General features: G+C 41.4%; 1 protein-coding gene across 1 annotated transcript in view; it reads right to left on the bottom strand.

Moving 5' to 3' along the window:
• Positions 1-1,279: 1,279 nt before the first annotated feature.
• The window catches only part of LOC105934264 (phospholipid-transporting ATPase ABCA1), a 37,827-nt gene continuing 19,456 nt past the window's right edge, over positions 1,280-19,650 (bottom strand). The window contains exons 9-48 of the mRNA XM_036134110.1: positions 18,883-19,126; positions 18,638-18,777; positions 18,435-18,551; positions 17,481-17,675; positions 15,947-16,155; positions 15,675-15,851; positions 15,352-15,574; positions 14,943-15,164; positions 13,894-14,098; positions 13,677-13,790; positions 13,406-13,580; positions 13,164-13,295; positions 12,915-13,054; positions 12,672-12,809; positions 12,309-12,538; positions 12,127-12,199; positions 11,818-12,020; positions 11,627-11,678; positions 11,366-11,479; positions 10,950-11,098; positions 10,525-10,649; positions 10,262-10,354; positions 9,932-10,121; positions 9,696-9,790; positions 9,429-9,567; positions 9,110-9,184; positions 7,961-8,130; positions 7,391-7,568; positions 7,180-7,295; positions 6,718-6,862; positions 6,492-6,615; positions 6,269-6,398; positions 5,962-6,145; positions 5,713-5,819; positions 5,479-5,620; positions 5,225-5,359; positions 5,002-5,105; positions 4,797-4,889; positions 3,499-3,742; positions 1,280-3,100 (exon numbers count right to left, since the gene is read on the bottom strand). Coding sequence (XP_035990003.1) covers positions 2,957-3,100; positions 3,499-3,742; positions 4,797-4,889; positions 5,002-5,105; positions 5,225-5,359; positions 5,479-5,620; positions 5,713-5,819; positions 5,962-6,145; positions 6,269-6,398; positions 6,492-6,615; positions 6,718-6,862; positions 7,180-7,295; positions 7,391-7,568; positions 7,961-8,130; positions 9,110-9,184; positions 9,429-9,567; positions 9,696-9,790; positions 9,932-10,121; positions 10,262-10,354; positions 10,525-10,649; positions 10,950-11,098; positions 11,366-11,479; positions 11,627-11,678; positions 11,818-12,020; positions 12,127-12,199; positions 12,309-12,538; positions 12,672-12,809; positions 12,915-13,054; positions 13,164-13,295; positions 13,406-13,580; positions 13,677-13,790; positions 13,894-14,098; positions 14,943-15,164; positions 15,352-15,574; positions 15,675-15,851; positions 15,947-16,155; positions 17,481-17,675; positions 18,435-18,551; positions 18,638-18,777; positions 18,883-19,126 — 5,985 coding nt within the window. The 3' untranslated portion in view covers positions 1,280-2,956. The remainder of the gene's footprint in view (positions 3,101-3,498; positions 3,743-4,796; positions 4,890-5,001; positions 5,106-5,224; positions 5,360-5,478; positions 5,621-5,712; positions 5,820-5,961; positions 6,146-6,268; positions 6,399-6,491; positions 6,616-6,717; positions 6,863-7,179; positions 7,296-7,390; positions 7,569-7,960; positions 8,131-9,109; positions 9,185-9,428; positions 9,568-9,695; positions 9,791-9,931; positions 10,122-10,261; positions 10,355-10,524; positions 10,650-10,949; positions 11,099-11,365; positions 11,480-11,626; positions 11,679-11,817; positions 12,021-12,126; positions 12,200-12,308; positions 12,539-12,671; positions 12,810-12,914; positions 13,055-13,163; positions 13,296-13,405; positions 13,581-13,676; positions 13,791-13,893; positions 14,099-14,942; positions 15,165-15,351; positions 15,575-15,674; positions 15,852-15,946; positions 16,156-17,480; positions 17,676-18,434; positions 18,552-18,637; positions 18,778-18,882; positions 19,127-19,650) is intronic.

Genomic DNA, 19,650 nt, shown 5'->3' with positions numbered 1-19,650 from the left:
ACCTACTTTAGTTCTCTGCTCCCTGTCGGTTCGTCACATAAAGCTAAAAACTGAAATGCCGTTAAGGATTGTAGACCATTGTTGATTATTAATGCCACTTTCTCAACTAGCAATATATAGATATACAAATCCCATTTGTGGAACTGTAAATACTAAAGGGGAAGTATGTTTGAGCATGACCTCTTGCTAGTTCAAATCAAGTTCCCACTGTTTACAATCTCTTCTCCATCTTGTAAAAACGCTTAATCAGTTATGACCCACACCCAGATGTCCAGTATTATCTTTCTTACTGAATCTTAAAGCCTATCACTATCAACATTTTGTCTTTTTTAATAACTGAAATGGTTTTGTTACTTGGCTGGCAGTATTCTCCATACAAAAATGTCTTGAAGCTGTCACGACCAGCTAAAGGATTTCTACTGTAAGTATTTAATACACTAAGCATGCTCAGTACTTATTCCATCTGCCATTCCGCCTTATCAAACATATTTTTTGGATTTATTTTGTATGTCTGGGTCGTTCCAGACATAAGTTATACATTTCATTAGAAATATATCTACTGAGAAAAATATTTACATGTACAATACATATTTTTCCAGCTGCACACAAAACCATATTAGATAAAAACAAAAATATAAGGAGCCACTTTTTTTTTTGTCAAAACATATTTTTTTATTAATGTAAAGAATGACCATTCACAATGGGTAACAGACTCAAACAGCTGTAATACTTCAAAATGTAAACGAAGAATAATATTGAGAATGAAAAGAGAAAAATCTCCACTCTCGTTCCATCCTGCATTTCTCTCTTTGTCACTAGTTCTAATTTTCACCTTTTTCACTTATTTCAATCACGTTTCTCTTAAATACACAAGCCTTTGTTCTCTACTTCAAGTTTCTAGCAAACATTTCACTGCAGTGGTGTAGCTTTGTTTGTTGTGTCTGGTTCCAGTGCAGAGATTTGTCTTTACATCTCTACACCGACGAAGTGGAAACTAAAGGGCTGCTAAGCCCGTAAAGTGCTCAAATTCTTTAAAAATTAGGGGTTTTCAGGAAGAGAATAAAATCCCTTAGTTTATAGTGAGCAGATCCCAGAGATAGTTAAATCCCCTTTCCATGATTTTGCACAAGACAGAGCACCTGTAATGACAATCTGCCATCAGTTTAAATCCTGGATGATTCGTTTTTGGACAACAAAAAGCATTAAAAGCACAATTTTAATTTGCATGGTCCTTGTATTCAGTATGGCTGATTCATTAAATCAGCCAGTCTGGTTGTTGAAAATAAATGCCTCGTCCTACACTGCAGCTAGATGTGGACAGACTCTGGCAATTTCCCTGCAGGATGAACATAACTTGCAGTCTTGTTAAGAAAGAAGGAGAGTGCACGCCGTTTTTTTTTCCAATAACCCCCGCTGATAACAGAAAGAGGGGTATATTTCTGACGAGGCTGATGAATGAACTTTCCAAAACACTCGTCTCCTTTTGCTGGTTGGTCAACGATGAAAGTTCAGCTTTGTTTGGCACACACGTAGTTAGTTCACTCCAGTGTTAACATCACAAAATTGCAACTGTACATATTATTCATGCAGCACCGGCTTGGATCTGAAGAGCTCCCATCGTGCCCTCTCAAAGGCCATAACCAAAACATTTACATATTTCAGCTCAGGCTTCTTTCTGCAGACCGCAGGCTCACACAACCAGAGCTGCTGACACTCAAAGTTGCGGCCTTGTAAAAACCCATGCAGCATATAGTATATTTCCATGTCATGTTGAAAAACAAATCCAAACAGATCAAGGACCATATTCTTTCTGTTCGGCAATAGTTTTAAGAGGGCAGGATGAAAAAAGCCAGAAGAGCAGAACACACATCTTAACCAGACGAAAGGGAACCACTATTTTTTTTTCTTCTTACATTGAAGGGCAGTTAAAAAAACAACAACACATTAGCTCACGATAACCTATAATAAAACAAATTTCCATGTGCTGTGTTGCATGTTGGTACTGGTCTTATACATTCCTTGGCAGCCTACATACATTGTTGTTTTTAATGGAGTGCTCAAGCTTGACCCTCCACCAGAATAGGCACTGTGCTGGACAATGTTAAGGACACCAAGAACACCAAATACAAAAAAAAAAAAAAAAAAAAAATACATATTGGTTAGCAGTTTGACATATTGAACAACCATGAGATACAACTTAAACATGCTTGCCTAAAAGGATTTTTTTTGTTTCAGATTAGCAAAAGTTAACACAAATTTGAGACTGAAATGAGATTTTAGATGCTTTTTTAAAAAAAAAAAAAAAAACATCTCTTGCATTATAAAACAACTGCGCTCGGTAACAAATAGAAATTGAGAAAGGTTTGACCCTGAATAAAAAGAAGTCAGTCCATCGTTCAACAGCTGGCAGTGAATGATTTGAATGACTTTGTTTTTGCAACGTCATAAACTCTGCTGTCGCTTACAGGCAGTCCTGTCAGACTGATGCTCTCTGCTCCGAGGAATGGAGATGAAAAACTCCAGATTTTGTCGTGCGCTATCCCCTGAAGGTGTCTTGCTCATGAAGTCAGTAACCCAGACTTCCCAGTCGACGGGGAATTCAAATCCTGCCGTCGCTTCAAGTGTCTTTTTTTCTTTTCTTCCAGTCCACGTCGTGAAGAGGAGGAGCTCCAGTCTCCAACCTCGACACGGCTATCTTCTAATCTTAAATATATTTATATTACTTGCATTGATTTGCATTGAGTTTTCATCGTTTCAGTGTCTGTCACAAAACCTGCCGTCTTTGCCTCCCTCAGAGGCTGTGCGATGAGACGCAGGTTCACTGAAAATGATGACAATTAAAAACAGACTAAAAAATAGAAATAAAAAAAAATGACCATTGTTCATCTCCCCCCCACAAGTTAGTGGTCCACGTTTTATAGTTGCTGGGAGGGAAGGTGAAGCATAGCTTGACCAGTTAGACACAGCTCTCCTTTGTCTTATTGTCCATGAGGAAAGAGTTTAATTTGGAAACGTCGACCACAACGGCATCCCGCTTGCTCAGGTGGACATCCTTCAAGTGGTCTTCATCACTTTGGTCCTTGGCGAAATTAACAAACACCTGCGGGAAAGCAGAAGAAAAACACAATAAACCATCACATTGCTTAAGATAATTTTATATCATTATTCTGATTAGAACCTTTTGTGGTGGCGGTTTTAGATATGGGCCATATGGGCAGTTGCTCAGGGTGGCATTAGGGGAGGGGGGGGCTCAAGATAAAAATTTACCTTATAAAGTAGTTGCAACTTGAATAAGTTTTCTATTGCTTTTATTTATGAATGTGCAGTTGAATGTGTGGTCCATTTCTTTGTGTAGAAATGGACCACATTTCATCTAATCTCAGAATCTTTTGTTCTCAAATTTCTTTGGTAGGGTGGAGTGCAGAAGGTGAGGCTCGCCCAGGGCGCCATTAATGCAAAAAAAAAAAAACGCCACTGAATTTGTGTATGCTTGCTTACTTGGTCTAAAGTAGTCTGGGAGACAGAGTAGTCCTCTATGCTGAGTGCCTCCTTGTTCTTGGAGAGTAGGGAGAAAATTCGGGCGAGGGAGGTGAGGGAAGAGGGGAGCTGGTACTGCAGCATGTTGCGGTGTTTCTCCTTCAACGTGCTTCCCGGCAGCTCCTGTTCAATGAACTCCCTAACCGGCCGTAGGTCTGGGTCTGGCCCCGCCACTCGCAAGATGATGGTGTAGCCATCTCCGAACCTGGTGGAAAACATCCAACAAGTCTGAATAGGTGTGCAAAAAAGAAAGTTTGGAGACTTTTCCCTTGTTAAATGTGCTGCTTAAATGTAACCAATCGCATTACTTCAGTAGACTGCAGGTATTATATATTGTCAATGTAAGTAGATTTGTATCTTTCTTTTCATTATTGTTTTATTCTTAATTTAATTTAGATTGACACCATATATTGAAACAAAAACTCTACCGCAGTATCTATATGCACCATATTGCTATTGTAGAGGACTATATTTCCTTATTATAGTTCAAGTGCTATGACTTCATGCTCTGCATCAATAAACTGAACCATTTGGATGGACACAGCCACCCTTGATACCCAGAGCTGTTGTAGCTTTTTGGTAGCTGAGGTGCTAAAGCTCAGGAAAAGTATTGTGAATATTGACCCAGTGGCCTAGTGGATAAAGCATCAGCCGCTGGGGATTGTGGGTTCAGATCTGGGTTGCATTTGGTTGCCTTGTGGTTCTTCCAGAACCCGGAGGTTCTGGGTTCAACTCCCACTCTCCCCAAGGGGATGGGTTAAATGCAGAGAACAAATTTAATTGGAATGTACGTTGCAATGACAATAAAGAAGATTGTTATTATATTGTGGGGACGAAAGAGAAAAAGTCAAGAAATCTAGGTTAACTATAAACAATGTAGTCTTCAAAATGTTAGATCAGGGTTTTAAAGTTGGGCTGGGGTTTTTAAGCTGGGTCTTTTTAAGATGCTAAAAAGTCCTATTTTCACAAATTTTCCCAAACAAAACAATGGTATTACAGATGCCAAATGGTGTTTTAGCACTTGGCTGTTTCTTGATTTGTGACACATATAGATAATAAAACCAAATTGGGTGAATGTTTTGTTTTGAAGTGTCAACAATGTAAACACATTTGGGTGAAATGTGGATTTTTGTAAATTAGAAAACATTGGTTTAGAAAGCTAATATCAGATTCTAAATCAAATATTTGGTAAACTAAACCTTCCTGGTTCTCCTTGTGTTTGTTAAAGTGGGATGAAATGTTTCTCTGCGCACGCCTACCGGTTCTTAAGGTGCTGCACGCTGCCCAGGCAGCGGAACCTGCCGTTCACCATGATAGCCATCCTGGTGCAGAGCGCTTCACACTCCTCCATACTGCAACAATCCATCAGAGAAAACATGCATTTAATGCGGGGACATACCAAAGTGGCAGAAATTGTTCCATTAACGAATGTCAGCTGTAGTTCAACGAGATGCTTCGACTTACCTGTGAGAGGTGAGGACCACGGATCGCCCCTCTTTGATGATGCTCAGGATGGCATTCCAGAGGGCCCGACGTGCCTTAGGGTCCATCCCCGTTGTTGGTTCATCCTGTTAAAAAAAAGGTGACAAAATACATTCAGCTAAAATATACTCTGCAACACACCTTTCCTTGCCAGAAAAGGAATATGTTCTCTTCAATTTTCTAAAAGATGTTTAGTCTCACTGACCAAAAACACCACCGGTGGTCCTCCTATGAGTGCAATAGCAGTGGAGAGCTTCCTCATGTTTCCTCCACTATAGCTCCCAGCTGCTTTGTCCACATACTTGACCAAACCCAGTTTCCGAATACCCCACTCCGCCACCTGGTGGGGAAAAAAAAAGAGTTTGTTACATTGTTATGCAGTCTAGTTCTACTGGTCGTTGATTGAGAAACATGTTATAAGCGTTAGACATGAAATACGAAAAGTGTGTCATCGCTGACCTCACAGACTTCCTTCTCAGGTACTCCTCTCAGGATGGCGTAGAACTCGAGGTGCTCTCTTCCAGTCAGAAGGTCATTGATGGCGTCAAACTGAGGACAGTAGCCCATGTTCTGATGCACCTCATTGATCTCTGAGGTTACACTGAAAGGAGAGAAGCCACAAGAACGTTAGCCCCAAGGGTTTTCACACATTTTTACTTTAAATTAAATAACCTTGCATGTCTCATGTCATACCTCTTGCCAGCTAAGTAGGCTTCACCGCTGGTGACGTCCGAGTCTCCTGTCAACATTTTGAAGGTGCTGGTCTTCCCTGCGCCGTTGACCCCAAGCAACCCAAAACACTACATAAAAAAGAAAAAAATGTAGTTCATTAAATCTTATCAACTTTGACTATTTCAACTCAAAACACACTTGCTTAACCTCATTAAAACACCAAGCATCTTTCATTTTGTATTGCATCATTCTCTGTAAACTGTGGCGTACCTCTCCGGGAGGAATGCCAACGCACAGCCGGTCCACTGCCGGCTTCTGTTTCCGCTTGTAAATCTTGGTGAGCTGCTTCAGCTCGAGAATGTCCGACTGCCCCCCACCGCTCAGGATTCTCTGCCTCTCTCTGGCAACGTCTTCATCTTCTTCTCCAATAGGTTTCAGATGGCTGGTGGAGGATCTGAGCGATTTCAAAAGAGGACAGTTCATCAGAAAGACTTAAATATAAATGACCACTAACGTTTCCAATCGGGAGGTTTGGTTGTGTGGTAGTTAAAGTGGGCCAATCACATGTTTTACAAACCTGGCTTTGAACCAGAAGTGGTACTGAATGAGGACCGTGATGCAGAAGAATACAACACCCTCTATGGCCATGGCAAACAGGTTCTTTCCCACCATGTCCCATGCCAGAGGAGAGCGAAACCGGTTTTCACCTGTGATAGAAACGTCACGCCTTTTATCAGACTTTTCTTGTCCCAGTGAGCGCCATTGATCAGAGGTTAAAAATTTCGGCGTGGCACACTCACCAAATCTCTCCAAAGCGTCGGCCATGGCCTGATTTTTCACCATGTCAATCAGTCCTCTACCCAGGCAGAAGTGAGGGAAGATGAGGAACACGTTCTTCAAGATGTCATTAACGCCGCCGATATCCTGAAAGAGCCACGAATTTAATGCCAATTTCACATCATAGTATTGGAATAAAAAAAAATAAAACTCCTGAAACATGATATGGTGCTTGTAACATTTCCTTACATTGCTTCCAAACAACTCCAGTACAAACGTGGACACGCTGCCATTGATTCCAATCAGTATGTTGACGCTGGTTAGAACCACGTAGGCAGTGCTGGGGATCTTGAAGAAGAAAGACGCTGGGTACATCAGTGGGGTGATGGACCATCTTGAAAAAAAAAACAAACACAAGCAAATTATACATTTACACAAAACTGTTGGACTGTTAGGTTGATTGGCTTCTCCAAATTGTCCTTAGGTGTGAGTGTGTGCGTGAATGGTTGTTTGTCTCTCTGTGTTGCCCTGCGACAGACTGGCGACCTGTCCAGAGTGTACCCCGCCTCTCGCCCATTTGACAGCTGGAGATAGGCACCAGCAACCCCCGCGACCCCATGAGGGATAAGCGGTTTGGAAAATGGATGGATGGATGGATGTTGGAAAAGGTTCAAGTGCAGAGCTACGGCATTGGATGTTTGTCCAAATTACCCATAGAGTAGAAGCAGCAGGGCCAGGACTGGCAGATTGGTAGAAGAAACGTAGGAGTCTTGTTGGAAACAGACAAATATAATGATGACGAGCGTAGCTGGAACAACGTAGTTACACTGCAAGAGAAGGGGAAGAAAAGGGAAATCTTGTAACACTTTTGCCTGGGATGGCTGACTTCTTTTCTACGTCTGCTGATTTTGTGATGTCTCACCATATCCCAAATAAAGTTGGCCAGCCAGTAGAGCAAGGGTTGCACCCCACTGATGAACTGCATATGTTTGGCTTTAGTCACCCTCTCCTGGATGAGGAAGACCACAAAACTGGCAGGGACGAAGGACATGGCGAAGATGACACAGATCGACACCAGCACGTCCACAGATGTTGTCATCCTAAAGCAAGATAAGGATGGCTCATGATGCAGGCAGGGAAATTTCAGAAATATATTTGCGTTTGCGATGTTATATTGCTCTCTCCCTTTCCTCTCCTCTTTCACCTTTTCTCCCTTTTAACATTTTGTCTCATCTGTTTCTCTCCTTTTTTTCCCCTCTTTTATCTTCCCGTTTCAGTGTCCATTTAACATGCATAAAATCTAATAAATCTTCTTGCATATGTACATCAAGTGGAGCGCTATGGCGAAAACAGTAAGGCTCCACTTGCGAAAGTAAAATCTGTTGGGCTCTTTTTTTAGGCATTAAGACAACCATTCTTATTGCCACATTGCCAGACAGGACATACAAAAAAGAAATATTTGCCTTTATATGTAAAACTGACTGATACTCACAGTGCAACTTGTGACAGCTGCTCCTTGGTGAGATTCAGAGGATGGTTGTGAGCAGTGATGCCAAACTTTGCGGGGTCTTTACCGGGTGGCAGGCTCGACCGCAAGATGGCGTTGTTCATCACGTTGAGGAAGGAACCAATGCTGTGCCAGCCCTTGTTATTAAACCAGATCTAGAAGGAAACAGGGAAAATGTGAAACTTAAATGACTGTAACATCTAAAAGTCTCTTGGATTTAAACTAGCGGCTCAAAAATCTGCTTAGTGCATTTGTAAAGTAGCTCTAAGATTATATTCCCAGATATTTTATGTTTTCAAGTCTACTCTAAATTCTGTTATTGCAAAATATTTAAATTTACAGAACTTTTGTTCTCTTTTTGTCCATTTTTAATCTCTTTTTGTGGAGTTGAAATATTCCTATTTTCAAAACCTCATACTGGTTATTGCAAATGCTAGTTTACAAGGCTTTAAACTTTCATCACGTTTGCATTGGGAAGGTTATTTACAGAGAATTTAGTTATTATTTAAGCAGAAAATGGAGACGGGAGGCAATATCTCACCATTGATCTTCCTTTGTGAAACACTTAGTAAAAAAGAACATTTCCAGTTAGAATAAATCACTTAATAGAAATGTAAGATGATCTAAAGATAAAATGCAAGTAGTCAATTAAACCTATACTATATTTACTCTTTACCACCCAGAATGTTTTACATATTCTTTTCTATGTGTTTTACACAGGAATATCATCTGTGGAGCACCAACACAACCTCCATTTCATGTGTAAATAATCCTAGACTTTGCTGTAAATAAGCCTAATGCAAAGAAGGTGAAGATTTTAAAGTGCATAAAGTGGTAAACTATGCTATGACTATGTTTTTAGACCACAGAAGTCCATTTTGGTCTTCGTCCCTCTCAGGCTGAGAGTTAGTTTGGCCCCTGGGACCAGCTAATATGGATTTATACTAAATTAAAACACCAAGAAGAGTTATGCGTTGTGGGTAAAATAAAGCTTAATCAGAGTGGCACTTAAAAAATACAAAAACAAACTGAATATACACAGTATGTGGAGGTAAAATAAAAAATACAGAAAAAGAAATAAAAGTTTATTAGTGTTAAAGCATTTTGCTGCTGAATGTGTGCAAGCATGCTAACCTTGACGTTATCCTTTGTGTCCAATCCTTGGATGAAACTGGAGAGACTGCCGAAGAAACGATCGGCTGCTGTTCCCTGAAGGATGGGTGGGCGAAAAGGAAAGGAAAGGAGACAGACAGTGTCAGACAAAGTGTAGTAACATGTTAACCAACGCTGTTCACTAGATTCCCTACAGCTGTAATCATAAACCAAAGCTATTCAGTGCCGGCAGGTTTTTGTTTTCCCCTCGGTAACAAACACCAGAAACACAAACTACGTTGTGTAAAACCAAATTGGTTCTGTACCACAATAATAATACTACTCTCATGAGAATCCTTACCCTTTCAAGATCAAAGCGTTTCCTCAGTTGTGCAATAGCATAATCAACTTCATCTGTGTGGGCCATAACTTGGGAACCTCGAGCGCCCAGTGAGAATCCCCCGTACCTGAATTCGTTAACCCAGATCTTGTTGTTCAAGCTGTAAATGGAAAAAAAACATACAATGAAATGGCAGACCCACTAAGTTTAATAATAATAATAATAATAATAATAATAATAATAATAATAATAATAATAAGTTAAAGCGAAAGACAGGAAGAAGCTAACCTCTTTCCAATGATCTGAGCGTAGGTTTTAACCAGATAATCTGACAGGTTTCTACCAGTCAAATTCTGGAGGGTGTTTTCTTCACTGATCATCATCTGGATAAAAAAGACAAAAAAAGTGATTATTGATTTCAAGATCTGTGTGTGTGTGTGTGTGTGTGTTTGTGTGCGTGGGGTGTGTGTAGCTATCTGATGCCATAGCTGAATCTAGGTTTAGATTCTCCTGGTCCTACTAACCTGCGGCGGTGGAAGTCCACCGGCTCCAGCAGGACACACCGGCAGCATCCGCTTACGGCCGTCACAGCTGCACTCGCACAGAGGAGACGGGTTCTCCATGGTCCAGTTGCCATTGTCGAATAGCTCTCTTACACTTTGAGGGACCGGAGGGGCCGACCAGTCGTCCTCAACTGCCGCACAGGGAAACTCCCTGAGAGAGATCAACACTTCATTTTTAGTTCAAGTTTTTCTATTTTTAAATACATTTTTAATAACATTATTATTATTTTTTTTTACTTAAATTGATATTTCCTGGATATATAATCTCCATAAATAAAGTTGCCCACTTACGGCTCTCCTTCCATGCAGCGTGTTCCAAATCCTGGTTTTTCCATCAAAGCTTCCAAGAGTTTGCTGTTGTGAGGGTCTTCAGGTATGTCATTGCTGCAAACCCACACATTCAACTGGTTATGGTAATGGCATTTCTTACATACACTGAATTATTTCTTGCAAAGTATAACATAGGGCTGAAAAGTCTTTGTTTAAAAAAAAGAAAAAGAAAAAAGAATGCCATGTTTTAGGACAGAAGTTGATAACAAGTAATGACGTCCCACCTGATGAAGGTAAACTGTTCTCCATACATGCTGGGATGCAGAGGCAGACTTGGGTACTTCCCGAATGGAGGAACAATGAGGCTGAACACGAGTGCAATGCACACAAACACTGCTGGCAGAACAATCTGAAACACATAAACCACAGCAATGCATTTTCACTTCGGTGCAATATAAATGAGCATACACCAGAATAAAAACATCAGTTTATTCTTTTCTGCATTGATGAACTTCAAATAAACATATTTATTTATTCGAAATAGTACTTAGAACACTGGGTCAGAAATTGTGACCCAATTTGTTGGGTTAGACTCAAAGATGGTAAGCTGGTAAAGTCATACTGTAAAATAATGGTAATGGACTTGGCACCCATGCAGTAACCAGAACTTTACATATAGTCCTTGAATACAGAATGCACCACAGCACACCTGAGCAAAGAAGCCTTTCCTGGAGCGGCGAGCATAAAGGAATCGTTTCCAGAGGAGAGCGACAAACTGCTGTCTCTTCAGACTCCAGCCTTTGACCTGATATGAACCTTTCCCGTCTGTTCCACCGAGCCAGTCAGTCTCACGGGATTCTGGTCAGGAAAAAACAATACATTGTCAGCAAATGTGCAAAACCGATAAAGCATGTGCTCTGATTTTGCAACAGTCCTGAAACCTTTAGTCATAACTGGAAGCCTGTTTTATTGCAATTTTGTAGCAGGAGCAATAAATTGAGCCTTAAGTTGCCCGAGTGTCTGAAATGTTTCTAATCATTGCATATTTTACAAATGCATCGTTAGCCTTTGTGTTAAAACTAAAATATTCATTACTGCTCTGCATTTTGGGTAATTAAATTCTACCTGGGTCACCTTCAGAGTCGTTGAAGTCAAATTCGTCCTCAGTGAAGGGCCTCAGGCAGCTCTGGTGGTCTCCAAAGGCATGTCGCCGCCGGGTCCTGGTTGGTACAACTCCATCTACAACCACACCAAAATAAACATGCTTACTGCCAATAGATGAGGGATACGTCTTTCTTGTTGTTCTTATCCCCATCAAGAGTTATAGTCTGCTGTTATTGGATAAATAGAGCTGGACAATTATTGCATTTTAAACAGAAGGTTTACCTGAAAGTTCAGCAGCATCAACTCCACTATCTTCTGCCACTTTCAGGAAAATCTGTCAAACAAAAAGACAGAAGATTAAGATAAGGGTTTACTTGATAGCCAATTAATATTAGCTACAAAAAGGCTGGAAACGGATATAAAGGATTAGTTTAATTTTAAGTGAGATGGTGTTTAACTCAATGAGCCGTTACCTCTTCCAGGGTGGTGTCAGATATTCCATAACTTGAAATTCCCAAGTCGGTAAGTCGGTCATCAAGCTCATGGAAAAGCTCAACAAAGGCACCATCTTTAGCTGATTGGTATGGCAAGATGTAAGTGAGCTCGTGGCCGACATCTTCCACCAGACGAGCCTCTGGGACATGCTTGAAAATCACTTTGGAGATCAGGGAGACGTCTAACGGAAAAGATGAGCAGAACAAGAGAAAGGTGCGTGAGCGTAAGTTATCGGCGGCGAGTCGTTCAAATGCTTCAATGGGAAAGCTAAAGCTGCCAGTTTTTACCAATAGTGGTAGTCTCACTTTCGGGTTCGCTCCCCAGACCAGCATCGGAACTGCTCTCGGATACGCTGTCCTCCTGAATAAAAAGGCAAAAAATAAATAAGTAAATCGATCTTTATATAATTCTTAAAAAAAAAATATTAGGCTAATAAACATAAAAGATGTCTTTTTCACTTTCTGTTTACCTTCTCTGTTTTTTTCACGTAGGACACTGTGCTGGCAGAGTTCCTACAGGACTGCAGCGACAGGTCGTAGTCTCTCTTGACCAGAGTCAGGTAGTAGCCCGTTCCAAGGTGCGTCTTCAAGAAGAGAGAGGAGCCCACGCAGCACAGCTTGCCGTGGGAAATGATGGCAATGCGGTCACCCAGGATGTCAGCCTCGTCCATGTGATGAGTGGAAAGGATGATGGTGCGGCCTAAAAAGGGCATAAAAGTTTAATTTAATTCACAGGAACATGGCATTTCTGCCGCGGTAGGAAAGCCAGTCTGCCTACTTTCACATATAAGCAACAAACTCTCTCCTTATGGGTTATGATTGGTTTAACTTACCCTGTCTGTATTTGAGGAGCAGGTCCCAGATTCCCCTGCGTGCATACGGATCAACGCCGGCAGTAGGCTCGTCCAGAATGACAACCTTTGAACCTCCAACAAAAGCCAGCGCTACTGACAACTTCCTCTGCATCCCACCTGCGCGAACACGATAAAAGTCAGAAACGTACGATTCGAATTTAAAATGCACGTCTAAAATACACCAGCCTTCAAGCGCTGAGAAAGTCGTCAAGAGAGACCGACCTGACAGGGTGCTTGTGCGAGACTTTCGCTTGTGTGGCAGTCCAACGTCGTGCACGATCTGTTCCATCTCAGTCTTCACCTTCTCCTCTGAAAGACCCTTCAGGCGAGCGTAGAACCAGATGTGCTCCTCAACTGTCAGCCTGGATTCACGGCAAACCGACAAACACCATGAATGCCTAACTTACGAGAGGGGGTGAAGTGTGCAAAAAAAAAAAAAAAAAAAGCTTTCCGGTCAAATTGCGTACGTACATGCTGAAAAGCACATTGTGCTGGGGGCAGACCCCCAGGTTCTGCCTGATGCTGCTGAGCTCTGAGCGGATGTCCTTGCCGAGGATGTAGGCAGTACCGGAGGTGGGTGGGAACAGTCCGGTCAGGATCGACCTATCAGAAGCCGGGCAAAACAACGGAACAGGGTCACCATTTAAGCATCTTAGGGTTAATATTTTCTCTAGTTGTTAAATACGCGGTCAACGACATGGGTGTTAACCTACATAGTCGTAGTCTTGCCAGCTCCATTGTGGCCGAGGAAGGAGGTGATCTGGCCTTCGTAGAATTTAAGGCTCAGTCCGTCCACCGCCAGCTTGTTTCCATGGCTGTAGATCTTCACAAGGTTTTCGATGTAAACACCCGGGTCAATGTGGCTGGGATCTTCCTCCATGCACACAGCTGTACATATGATAAAATCAAGATCAACATATCAGCAATCAGAAAAAAAAAGTTTCTCCTGCAGTTTTATTTGACTTAGGATTTTAATAACTGTACCGTCAGCGTTGCCCTTCTTTGACAGAGGGGTGTTAATGTTTTGATGTTCCTCCTCTCCACACCAATATGACTTTGTGAAAGGGAAATACCAAGGCCTGGGGATACCGTACTGACCTGTGATAGAATAATTTGTTTTAAAAATAACTTAAAACTTACATTGCCCACCTTTCGCTGAATCTAGCAGATTCTAATTGTTGCCCGTTTTTGCGTGTCTTACCAGGGAAAACCGCCTCGATGTACCAGGTCATTATTCCGTACAGCACTGCGTCAAACAGCATGATGCAGATAGAGGTGGTCAGGTTGTAGCTGTCCTCCTCCAGGGGGCTCGCGAGTAGGTTTGACCACTGGATCCCAACGCCTTGCTCTTCAAACAGGGCGAAGTACTCGCAGCCAAAACCGAAAGCAACAGGCGACAGAAGACTCTGAGAGAGAAACACAATATACAGTTTATTTATTACAAATTCTCTATGATGCCCGTGTATCATTTCAAGTCTAGGTAGGAATATATAATGGCAATGATTTTCTTTTTTTTTTGGAAACACGAGTAGTTGCTTAAGGCCACAAGAGACATTAATAAAAATCTGCCCATAATGAGAAATCATAGTTTGGTTTCCAAAGTCACCAGCAGCGCAATTACTTAACTTTAATTATTTAAATGTAATGCACATGACCCGGATGCTCATCTCTTTTAGCCACAGCACACCTCTATCTTAGATACTATCTTATTGAAAACGTCGGCATAGAGGCCAGGGAATCTCCATAAAAAAGCATAAACTATCTACACTCAACTAGTTGTCTTAAAGTTGGCCATAGGGGGGAAAAAAAGTTTTTCTCCACCATCATTCATTACCATGTTGAGTTTGCTAAACACTACGGGGTCTTTGACTAGGACTCTGTGCTGGTATTAACTGAACCTTAGAAGGTGGACATTTCTGGCATTAAACTCACCAGGTGGATTTACAGTAATACAAAGAGTGAATATGTGGAAAAACACCTTGTGCCCAGTGTTAATTATGGTGGATTGTCTGTAATGCTGTGGGCCTCTTTCTCTCACAAAGGCCCTTTGGTGGATGTCATTACCAGCCGGGATTTTGTTGAAAATCATTTCTTAATATGTAATTTTTTTCACCCACCAAATTAATAATTCCTTTCAGTGTAACATTGTGCTACATCTATAAAATCTGAATTATCTTTGAGGCTTTTTACACATCTGCACCAGGCGTATCAATAATTGTTTACCCGTGTCATAAAATCTCTGTCACTCACCACAACAAGCTTTGCTCCGAATCCCACGTAGTCTTGCCAGGCGACACACAGAACGTAGGGCAGGTAGAGGGTGAAGTATATTATTCCTCCGCAGGCCGCCGCCAGGTTGGCACGAGAAAACAGAGTGCTGATGAGAAAACACTGCATGATGGTCACGACACCGAAGGATCCCAGGAAAAGAAACACGACGCCCGAGTCGCTGTATGGCAACAGGTTGCCCATCTGAGGAGAGAGCCGGAGAAAAAAAAAGAAGGAGGAAACAGAATAATTTGATATGTTTTCCAGAATTTTACATCCTGGGAATTGTGGGAAACAGTCCGTAATAAAACAAACGCAATAAGCAGCAGTCATCGTCATACAGGAATCTGTTTGGATCTATTTTTGCACGTGATTGTCTCCATTAACACACCTTCAGCAAGACCACCAGTAAGCCTGCGCTGATCAGTAGTGGGATTAAACTGCTGATGAACCAGCTCAGCCACAGGGTGCCATTATTCAGTCCCATGATCCTCATGGTCTCCTTCAGCCGTGCCTCCTTCTCATACACCACGCCTTTGATAATGATGGCCACAGAGTACATCCATGCCAAAGTCATGAAAAGAGGCATCGACCGGCTCATAACTCGCAGGAATCTGAAAAAAAAGAAAAAGGAATAAAATATTTTTAGTTGCAAATCTACCAGCTGTTTTGTACATGAAAAGTTTATTTTCCTTCTTCAAAGCATTTACTTACATGTCATCGACGTAGCAGGGGTACGGCATTTGTTGAATGTAGATGCCCGTCTTCTCCTTCGTGCCGGTGATGGCTCGGATAATTCCTTGTTCAATGACGTCCTGCAGGTAAGAAAATCCACCCCAGACGTACCGGAGGTCCTCGAAGGGGTCTGCTCTGGGACCAGGATCCCAGTATCTGTAACGTAACGGGAAAGAAAAATACATGAAAAAAGCTGGGAAGCTTGCAAAGGGATTTACAAGCAGCTAAACAGTCTCGACCATGGCACTCACCCGTCTTTAATCTTGTTCGTCCTCTCCACATTATCGATGTCCATGCGGATTTTGTAGTTGACGTTGGACGGCAGGTCTGTGCTGTTATTTGGAAGGATGTCGGGAAACACGATTCCAGCCCAGAACTTCTGGTTATTCAGAAGACCCATTGACTTGTTGACCAAGCGTTCCTCATTGGCAACTGGCTCCAATTTGTCCAAGTTCACACACTAAAGAGGACGGAGTTGCAAAAAGGAGCGGAGAACTGAGGCAGGCAGTAAAAAGGTCTTAATGAGAAAGTTAAAAACACGGCTGCAGAGGTTCAGATTTTGTGATACTGATCTTATTGTTGTACCAATAAAATTACAAGAGATTGTAATAATTGTTTGGTGAGAAACTGTCATTGCCCTGCAGCCCATTTCAATGGCCAATCCTTATTTGGAAATGGAAAACAACAATTTATGAACTCCTACCCTTTTACAAAGTTCATGCTCCGTAGTTTGACACAGAGTAACCACTGAAGCTGTTTATCTAATCTGTTGAGCACCCCCCAACATATCAGCCTTTTGTGTTTCTCTGGCATGAGCTGAATTGGAGCTTTGATGATTATCAAGGATTCGGAAAAAAATCGAATTCTAAAAAAAAAAAAACTACAGCATAGGAACCACTAATGTAGCAGACAGGGGAGACTGTTATGGTTATTTAGAACTGTGACATTGACTATTACGGATAACAGCTGTTTGTACAGATTATATGATCCTCTTAAAGAAGTCAGTAGGTCATTGGGTTGTTTGGAGTGAAGGCTAAGTCAGAAAAGTTACAAACAGCTGAGTATTGGTGTGAAAGGGATACATAACTGATATTCTTTCTTAAGGAACAAACAAAGTATTAGAAGGAAACGGCAGACTAACAGTAACTTTAACTTGAACTTTAAAAGATTAAACATGAACTGAGGAGCCTATCAGTCTAAGGACAGGCAACAGAATGGAAAGTGGATAATTAAGAAGGTGGAAGGTGATATTTAAAGAAATCTCCTGGCAGACAAACAAAACAAGTATGAAGAAACAATACTGACTAAGATTGGGAGGATTTATGGCTGACCTTCTATTTTAACCAAATTACCAGTGAAAATGCCAATTGATACAGATCAGATGGTTTTGATTTAGTTTGATGAACTGTGCGATGCAAAAGAACATTTAATTTCAAGGTCTGCAATAATAGCTGTGCTGGCATCTGAGGTCAAGCACTAAAATCCCTGGAAAATGCATGAAGAGTTTATGGGAAAATGACCTAAAAAGATAATTAGCATTTAACCCCCTTTCCCCCAGTAGTTGTTTGTCAGTTTTATCTCTAAACAGAATATTTTTTTTTAGAAACAACTAAAGAACCATGCAGCCATGGTGTATTGGCAAGATCTTAAACTCACAGTTTTATAATTTTCCATTTCCACCCTTGAGGACAAACTTCGTCATGTAAAAAGAAATCCTTATATGCTCTAGATTACTGTTTTGTTGTCTCGAAGGAAAGTAGAAAAAATAAATCATAACTGACTAACCTCCATAAACTGTGAAATGGTCTTTATGGCCTGGTCCGTTTCGTTGAACGCATTTCTCCATGTGTACGCAGAGCCCGCAGGTCTTTGGTCCTCGGAGGCTTTTGTGAGGAAGTCTGCCACATCTGGCACCCGCCACTCAGTCTCACTGAGCTGAGTGTTCAGAAAAGCAGCGCTGGCGTTGCTTTGGAGCAGGGACTGGAGAGAGACAGATTGGTTTATATGATTTATGTCAAGCAACAGTACACAAACGGAAACATTTGAACGGTTACTGCATCCCTTTTGTGTTTTAGTTTCGATTTCTACCTGTTTTTTGTAGTTTTTGACCTGCATCTGCTACCATTTGCAAATTTTTTTCCAATGTTTGGTATCTTTTACTTCTAGAAAAATGCAGCCTAAGATATTTTACAAGCAAAAAAAACAAACAGCAGATAGTCATGTACAGAATTCAAGTGCCTTTGAAATTGTCACCGTTTACCACTAGGTGGAAGTGGTGTTCAAGCAATTGATTAAAGAAAGAAGAAGTGGTGAAAACTGGGTAATAGGGCACAAAAAAACAAACAAAAAACAAACAAAAAAACATGCTATAAGCTCTATGCCAGCAAAGCAGCTGCTGCTCTGGACAAAGGAAGTGGTCCAGTGCTTTGTGGGGATTGACTCTGCTGTGTTTACAGAGTGCAGGTTGTTGTTTTGCATGTTTGAGCTCTATATTTTGTATTTTAAACATTACTTTTCTATGATTGGTTTTATTTATTATCATCATCTATATGATATATCAATGCTCTTTCTTCACAGCTTTAGAACTTCTGGTTGCATGAAACTCACCCAAAAGAGAAGACACTCTCGGTGAGGATAGATAATTATATGGATGCCCTAATGTTGCTTATGTTTTCAGGCTAAACAGGAAGGATGCAGTCATGCTCTGTTTTCAGTATTGACGTCAGCATTCATACTCACCCTAACTAAGTCCATCTCCTCGCTGTTCTCCATGAAGTTCCATAATTTGGGCTTCATTTCCTCCCACATGCCCCCCAGGTCTCTCAGCACGCCTAACTCCTGGAAGGTCTTATTAACCTGCAAAATTGAGGGATGTAGATTACCGTCAGTACTCGTGCATGTAATTCGGATAATAGGTTTAGCTGGGAGGGGGTCAGCTGAACCTCATGGATGATCCTCTGTGTTGCTGGAGTGTCTGGGGTGTACAGGATCTTCCCCATGAGAAGAGGTTTAAGGGCTCTCCATATCATCCTGGAAATGGGGCTGGACTCAAGGTTCTTCATCAGGCTGTTACAGTAGGGAGCTGGAAAAATAAAGACACGGCCATTTTGAGGGTTGAGCCGATGGAAAATGGTCAAAAAACAATTGCATAATGATAAAAGAAGGGTGTAAGGCCTTGGATGCTTACTGGAAGAGTTGTCATAAGTGGAGACGGGCTCACTGTCGGTGTCATTGCCGCGGTGTCCAAACAGAGCTTTGTAGTTGTTGTCTTCGTACCAGTTGAGGGACTTGATTTTCAGGCCGCCTCCCTCTGGATGTCCGCAAACAATACGCGACACAGCTTGGTACACCTGCTTCGGAGATCCTGTTGAGTTTGCAGTCAGATACAGGATCTCCTTTCTCATTTCTTTCCAGCTCTTCATACTGGCAAGCTGTTGAGAAAGACACACAAACATTAAAGGTTTAATAAGAGACGCGGGAGTCAAGCACAACTAAGTCCTAAATTTGGACACAGCAGAATAATGCACCTAAAAATGTATAGTTTAGTCATATTTCCTTTTCTTTCTTTTTTTTTTTTTTACTAGAGATGCAATGAAGCTGAAATCAATGAGTTTCAAATCAAATGAGACGTCTACAATGTCGTCAGGCTGTGAGAGAGAGCAAGTCTTCAGGAGGAAACAGTAAGGCTGAATGGGTTCCATTAAAGTTGTTATGTTTTGCGCTTTAGAGCTTTTAACCTCTGTCTGTTATGCAAACTGGAATATTTGGAAATGATAGCAGCCTTTTAGAGATCTAAGTTAAGGTAAGGGTCTTTAAGGAATACACACAACGACTGTGGTTTTAGCAATGTTAGCTGTGATCCCTCTGCTAAAGACAATGTGAAATGTTAATAACATAATCATTCTGTCTTGGTATAAATAATTAGTAAAGTGCTATTTAACAGCAACTGCTCTCA

This window comes from Fundulus heteroclitus, unplaced genomic scaffold, assembly GCF_011125445.2.
Source record: "Fundulus heteroclitus isolate FHET01 unplaced genomic scaffold, MU-UCD_Fhet_4.1 scaffold_74, whole genome shotgun sequence".
NCBI lineage: Eukaryota > Metazoa > Chordata > Actinopteri > Cyprinodontiformes > Fundulidae > Fundulus > Fundulus heteroclitus.
The sequence above is the reverse complement of the archived record's forward strand: the minus strand, read 5'-3'. Positions and strand labels throughout refer to the sequence as shown.